Raw genomic sequence first — 7,065 nt, forward strand, 5'->3', positions numbered from 1 at the left:
TCTGAGTTCAATCCCTGGTTCCGGAAAAAAAAAAAAAAAAAAAAAAGCCAAGTACTAAAGATACAGAACCAGAGCTCATGTTTGCTTAGTTTTCTAAAACTAGCACCTAGGGATTGCAGTAGAAATTTGGTTTTAGTCAGCTGGTTACACAATAGGGTGACCTTATAGCCAGTGTACCCCAATACTTTTTAAGTGTGGGTAAGGTGGTTGTGAGACAAAGTACAGTGCGAAGAGGACTTGCCACCTGTGCTGGCCATCTGTGAGCATCCTGGAAATGTATCTTCACTTTCTCTAACAGGCTAGGTGCAGAACCTGAATTAGAGGTTTACTCATTGTAGACAACATAGGAAGGAACTTCATGTACCAGCTTATTGATTAGGAAAAGGTGAAATCTACCAGAAGAAAGACGTTCTGTTGCTAAACTAGATTTGGGAAGTACAAGAGTTAGGTGACACTGCTGCTGTTAAAAGGACACAGAGGCACAGTGTTCAGTTTGTTCAGTGTTTATTAAGTAGATTCAGTCTTATATATGATATACAGATTCAAAAGGAAAAGGTTCCACATACATATGAAATCAGTGCATTTAGCAGTAATACCATGGAGATAACAGCTCGATTAACAGCTCATTGGTCTTCTGGTAAGTGAGGGAAAGGGAGTCGGCCTGTGCTAGTCATTCCACAAACAAAACAGAATTTAGTTGCATCACGTTGAAGACACATTCTAAGAATTAAAATATTAAGCCACGTTTACTGGAAAAACTCACTATACAGAACACAAATACTTTTTATAGAGAGCATCGAGGAGGAAGTCCACACCTGCTTAGAAGAGCCACATTAAGTTGCATAGGTGCATATCTGTAAAAATATAATATAGAGGTGAAACCATTGATTAATAGAGTCACCTTTAAAAGTTGGTGCCATCCACTGCTTGCCACAAGTGCCATGTGATTACTGTCTGAATCCTCTATCACTTTCCAGAGGTGGTGGCTCATGAATGAGCTGCCTCCAGAGGAACCCTACAGAAATGTCTACACTATCTGCACTAAAAGTTAAAATCTCATCTCAGATATGAAATTGCTATCTCCTTCCAGAATGTGCCTAAATTATGCTAGAGGAACAACCTCATGTGTTGTTCCTGAATCCTGGTTGGCTTAGTCCTGAAGGCCACAGGCATCATCTTGACCTTCCCATTGTCAGGTTGCTCAGAGAAATAAGTTCATCCCAGAGCATGGTGGTGAAGTCGCACCTTCACCTTTCATCTGTCCATGTGGCTAACAGGTCTCTTCTGACCCCTGCTTATGTAGGACATATGATGAAGGCAGATGGGTGGGCCATCTACCAGGCAAAAAGTGTTTTACAGCAAATCTGAGTTTTGCGTGGTGTAGATTTTTATTTCTATTTTTAGGTGGAAACAGGTAAAAGGTTTTTTTGTGGCTTTGCTAAGCAGATGAGTTTAGTGAGGTGCATCCTCCTCCTCAAGGGGTGAGTCTTGCAGAACACACAGGGACTGGGGGCATCTGTACATGTAAACAGTACACTTTCACTGAGTCCAAAATTAGGAGCAAAAAATACAAAGGTTCACATTGGTCTTAGGTAGATACAGGCGAAAAAGGATTGAGCTGTTGAGCTCAGAAACAACAAAAACAAAGTTTCTAAAGCACCACTAAATTATATAAAAATCAGACCACGGACGGATTGAAACTGGTATTCTGGTGAAATACTTTACTATTGTGTAAAAAGTTTTACAAAAAATTACAAATTAAAAGTATCAACCCTCTGAGTTCAAAGCAGCATTTTGAAAATGAACTGGTAGTTAATCCTGTAACCACCCCTGGAGTCATACGTGGCCCTTGAGAATAGGGATTGGTGGGTTGTACCTGTTGGAAATTGTGACACTCTCCCAGCCCTGCTAGTTCCTCTCCCCAACACCATCCTTGGGAATAAACTGTCCATCTTTCAGTGGTGACAGAAAAATTGTCAGATGGGTCACACACATTATCACTGGTCTGTTAACATGACCTGCCAGTAAGACAAAGGTGCCCACTTTTTCCAATTTTACCATGCTTGCCCCCTGCAAAGACTCTAGCACTGGCACCCCCTACTTTTGCATTTCCTTTTGAATTTAGGGTTCTCAGTGATGACTTGTACCTGAGGCCCTGCATACAGTTAACTGGCTGTGGGATGAGGCTTTGGGAGTGTGCTGGTAGAAGACAGCTTCTCACGAAGGGTGCACAGCAGTGAGCTAAGGGTCCATCAGAACCAACTGTGGTGCTTTCCAAGTCAGGAGTGGGAGGGAAGGCTAGAAGCTGCATCTTTTAACAAAAACAAGAGTAAATTCCCTGACAAAGCTAGCTAGTGGAATCCTATTTCCATTCAGTAGTTTGCCCCTGAATCAGCCAGCCATCTGAGGCTTCAAATATAGCTGCTATGTAGGAGCCCACCTCAGAAGTGGGGTTACCATGATGGAGTCCTCTGTCCTAGAGGCCTGTGGGCCACCACCACTGGCATTTATTTTAAAACATGTGGAACCTATGCTCACTGCACCTACTTCAGAGGGCCGGCTGAAGGTGGTTAAGACAGCTTGTGCTCAAGAACATTGGGCTTCCAGCTTATGCTTCTGCTGATTTTTAGATCAGGTCCTATGGGGATGGAGGAAGAAGGCCCTTCAGTCTTACACTCCATTTGCCTAGAAATGGAAAACCATTTGTGTCTTGCTTGGATACTGCCTCTGGGAGGAGAAATGACACATTAAGCAACTGATACCAGGATTTGTAGGGTGGCGATTGTCTCTGCCAACTTTTAACATTAAGATTTCCACAAATTGCCTAGGGTAACATTTTGCAAAAGGTCTACTGATTAATTTGTAGTATTGTTCACACACAAAAATAAATATTTACACAAGTTCAAATGTTCAGAGTCGTACTGAGCAGGTAGGGGCTGGGCATGTGGAAGGCTGGTGGGGAGAGGCCTTGGGCACTGGAGTTTGTGCTGTGCTGAGGGGGCTCTCAGGTATTGTTGCCCTGACCAGAGGCCTAGGGATCAGTCACAGGGAAGGCAGAGGTGGTGTGGCTGGGTGAGTGCTGCTGGCCACAAAAGGGATTACCCCCAACCCTGGAGGGGAAGTGTGTGGGGATACCCTGCCTTGCAGTTCCTGAAGCATCTGAACAGGGTGGGACACCCGCACCAGCACTGCCTGTGCAGCCCTCTTGAGGGGTGGTTTGCCACAGTGCCAGGAGGCAGGGCCATGGCTGCAATGAGCAATTTGCTGCAGACAAGCTACCCTGGAAAGGGGTGCTTGCTCTGAGATTGAGTGGTTCTCTGCAGCTGTCTTAGAGGTCCACTTGGTCCTGGCTCCCCTGGGGCCTCTTTACTGTGGGGAAGGAAAGGCAACAGGGCTTCTGCCGGCTCTCGGCAGGGGCAGGCAGCAGACAGCTGCTGTCATGGCTACAGAGTGTTGCATGGAGAGGCCCCATGGGCCTACTGAGGTCTGGGTGAATCCCTGGTTTTAGCAGCACTAGTAGGTATTGCACTAAGAGGAAGTGCCTATCAGGGAGGAAGGAAACCAGGCCAACTTTTTCTTTTTGCCCCTTTTCACACTCAGAGTCTAGGTTTCTTCTAGGACTGACAGGCCAGTCCAAGGAGAACCCAAGCGGCCTCTCCACTTCATTGATGATCCCTTTATTCCAACCATGAGGCAAGGGGTAGGAGCTGCACTCCACCTGAGACTCATAGCTGCCTGACAGCCACAGCTTACCCTTAAGTAGGATCTTCTCAGCAGGAGTCTGAGGCCCCAGCCTGTGCAGAGAAGTGTTCAGACTGGCTCCCCAGCAGCAAGGTGAGGGCCAGGACCCTGCTGACCAGATGCCATCTCCCAGCACTCCATCTTATTAAGCAGAAAGCTGCTAGTTGTGAGACAGGACCCTGTCTCAGGCTCTGGCTCTGGACACCCAGTCTGACTTACTTCCTAGGCAGACACATTGTTTAAAGGACTTGGGGAGACAACTGTTCAAAACAGGCTCAGGGCACATCCTGGAAAAAGCCCACGCTCAAGTGTGAGGTAGAATACAGGTGACCGTGTGACTGGGGCTCTGTGGAAGGGTGGGATGCCTTTTTTACTTTGCAGTGGTGTGGACGAGGTCTTCCTGCTGATGGTTCCTGGTAGTGTCCCTGTGGCAGGACTGAGATCTGTGGCAGGACTGAGATCTGTAACAGGACAGTTTGGCCAAGGGGTGGTAGCCTTCCCCAGGGTGCACTGGGCACTCAGAGGGACAGCCAGCCTGGCACCCGCCCCGCCCCGCCCCACCCGTCCCCAGCCCGTATCAGTGTAGTGATATGGAATGTTAGGTACAGGGGTACATCCTTCTGATCAGACAGACACAGACTGGCAATCTGTACAAACACAAAAGAATCCATTTTCAGAAAAATAAATTACTGAGGGAGAGGAAGAAAGGGTCCACTTTGTTTTTCTCAATAAATATGCAATTCTGCTCACCTAAGACTTGAAAGGTAATTATCTGGGGGTGGAATTCTAACATCAGGGTCCAGGAAGGTGATTCTAAACAGAGCTGCAGCTCCAGCGCCTTGTTAGGGGATCCCCAACCTTTCCAGAGCTGCCCTGTTGGCCTCTTCCAAGCAGGTCAGAGCACCCGTGTGGTGAGGTTCCCAAAAAAAGTGTCCTTGTGCCCAAAGTCTCAGGTGCTTGGAGTGTGGCTAGAATCAGCTCTTGGATCCCACCTCTTTCAGAAAACAAAATGTACCAACTGGTGAGGCAGGAAGCCAGGTCCAGGCTGGGACACCCTCCTTCCCTAAGGTAGTGCGCCTGGTGCTGGGGGTCAGTTCTGCTGTAAAATTAGGTTTTCCAGTTCATCTGCAGAGCGCAGCAGGAAGGCCGCAGACTCCCGGTAGCCAGCGATGAGCTGCCGCACAGCACTGATCTCGGTGGGGCTGAGCTGGGCAGCGGGCATGGTCCTGCTGGTGCTGTTGCTGGAGGGGGTGGGGGTGGGGGTGGTAGAGGTGGTGGAGGCCCCACCTTTCATGCTGAGGTCTGTGGGTCCTGTGGAGAGGAAAAGACAGTAAGGAGGGAGTAGACCTCCTGGTTCAACCTCTGTCTGGTTCCTGGGAGATAGGCCTCTGTGCCTTATCATTCCTGCCGCATCTCTGGTCTCAGCACCTCAGATCTCCATCTGAGGAGTTCTGTGCTTGAGTGAGACAAAAGGTTATGCTGCTACAACAGGACAGGGTCACAATGGACAAGGCAGGACAGGACCTAGAGAGGCTTTCTAAAGAAACTTGCCTGCTGTCTGCCCTTTGTTGGCAGATAATGTGTCATGGGGGAAGGAAACTCAGGCCAACTCTTCCCTTGGCCATTCCCAAACAGCTTTAAAGAGTGGGCTGCTGGCTCTGAAGTCACCAGGAGGATTCAAGCCCTGCTCTGCCACTTCATGGGCAAGTTCTTCACTAAGCCTCCAATCCCTCACACAGCAAGGCTGCTCTTGTGAGCAGGAGCTGCAATGAGGCCTATGAAACACTCAGTACTAGTGAGGGTGCCAAGGAAGGGCTTTTCAGCCTCCAAAGGCAGAAATAGTGTTACATCCAACCCACTGGGACAGGCAGACAGCATAGCACCTAAGATTGCAAGGCCTTCCTCTCAAGGTGTTCAGCACAAGTACAGCCTAATCAGAGTGATCTGGCCTGTGTGGGAGCTTCTCCCTTTGCTGCCCTGGCTAGCTCAGACTCCAGCCACTCTGCCTTCCCCATGTGGATGTCCCCAGGGCATCTCACAGGTTTATGAGACCCTGCTAAGCAGGAACCATCTTCTCACTACTGTACTGCTTGATGGCCAGCCTTGCTGATGACTGCACCTGCAGTGGCCATGTGTACAAACTAGACAAGAATGAGCTCTGTGACAGCAAACATCTAGACAAGAAGTAAAACTATGGGATAAGTGAGGAGAGATAGCTGCTGCAGAAAAGAAGCTGGAGCAGCTCCAGTTAGAGAAGGAAGCTGGGGTTCTTGTTTGGACAGTGTGTCATACGGGATGATTTTCTTTCTAACCAGAGAATGTGGATATTGAGGAGGAGGTCGCTGGAACTGAGAGTTAAGGAAACAGCTAACATCAAACAGGAGGAAGGAGCAGGGCCTGTGTGTTGCTGAACGCAGCAGCCAAGGAGGGAATGGCTTTCTCGCTGGCCACCTCTAAAACCTCCTGGGTATTCCAAGGACAGGACCCAGAAGGATGGGGAAAAGAATGTTTGGTTCCTTGTACATGGCTCTATCCCTCCAGGCACTGCTTGGGGTAGCCAAAGCCATTGTTGCATCAACACAAGCAGTGGCCCCAGGGTGCCACACTTTCCTTCATCCCCAAACTTTGTCCTATTTATTGTTCTCCACTGCACTGTCTGTCACCCTCCCCCCACATAGAGTGACATTGCACTATAGCTAAAGCCTGCAGAGGAGTCCTGGTCAGCCCCATGTGGGCTCTGGCTGCAGCTCAAGTTGCTGGTGATTGCCAGGAGCTAGTGGAGGGACAGGACAAGGCAGGGACAGGGCAGGACACAAAGATGATTTCTCTAAGCTGATTTCCACCTTCCGATTACAACATAATGTGCAAAGTGAGGAGCTTTGAGCCATTAACTCAGCTGCACAACCAAGGCACCAAACTGATTTAACAGTCATTTCAAAAGCTGCAGGTGGGAGGACAATGGGGCTGGGCAGCTCTGCTGCTATCTGGCTGCTTGTCTTTTTCCTCAAAAACTGCTGGACTCAAAAGATGAGTGGCAGTGTATGTGTGGTGCTGAGGATGGAACCCTAGGCCTTTGCATTGAACTATGTTCCCCACCCCTATTTTTAAGTTTGTTTTCCACTTAAAAAAAAAAAAAAAAACTGTCCTGGTTGGGCTCGAACTTGTGATCCTCCTGCCTCGTTCTCCCAGAGTGTTAAGATTACAGTGTGTACCACTAAGCCTACCTAGCTTCTGTGTGTGTGTGTGTGTGTGTGTGTGAGAGAGAGAGAGAGAGAGAGAGAGAGACAGAGAGAGAGAGAGACAGAGAGAGAGAGACAGAGAGAG

At 48.5% G+C, this 7,065-nt stretch overlaps 1 protein-coding gene across 4 annotated transcripts in view; it reads right to left on the bottom strand.

Annotated features, from left to right (window-relative positions):
* Positions 1–491: 491 nt before the first annotated feature.
* The window catches only part of Nol4l (nucleolar protein 4 like), a 122,720-nt gene continuing 116,146 nt past the window's right edge, over positions 492–7,065 (bottom strand). For 3 of the 4 annotated variants that reach the window (XM_004630803.2, XM_023714825.1, XM_023714826.1), the window contains one exon: positions 492–5,052. In XM_004630803.2, the coding sequence (XP_004630860.1) occupies positions 4,832–5,052 (221 nt within the window). In that variant the 3' untranslated portion in view covers positions 492–4,831. The remainder of the gene's footprint in view (positions 5,053–7,065) is intronic. The other variant, XR_002821020.1, reaches the window with a different exon arrangement.

The sequence above is a fragment of the Octodon degus genome, unplaced genomic scaffold (genome assembly GCF_000260255.1).
Source record: "Octodon degus isolate 3935 unplaced genomic scaffold, OctDeg1.0 scaffold00037, whole genome shotgun sequence".
In the NCBI taxonomy this organism is placed as follows: Eukaryota; Metazoa; Chordata; class Mammalia; order Rodentia; family Octodontidae; genus Octodon; species Octodon degus.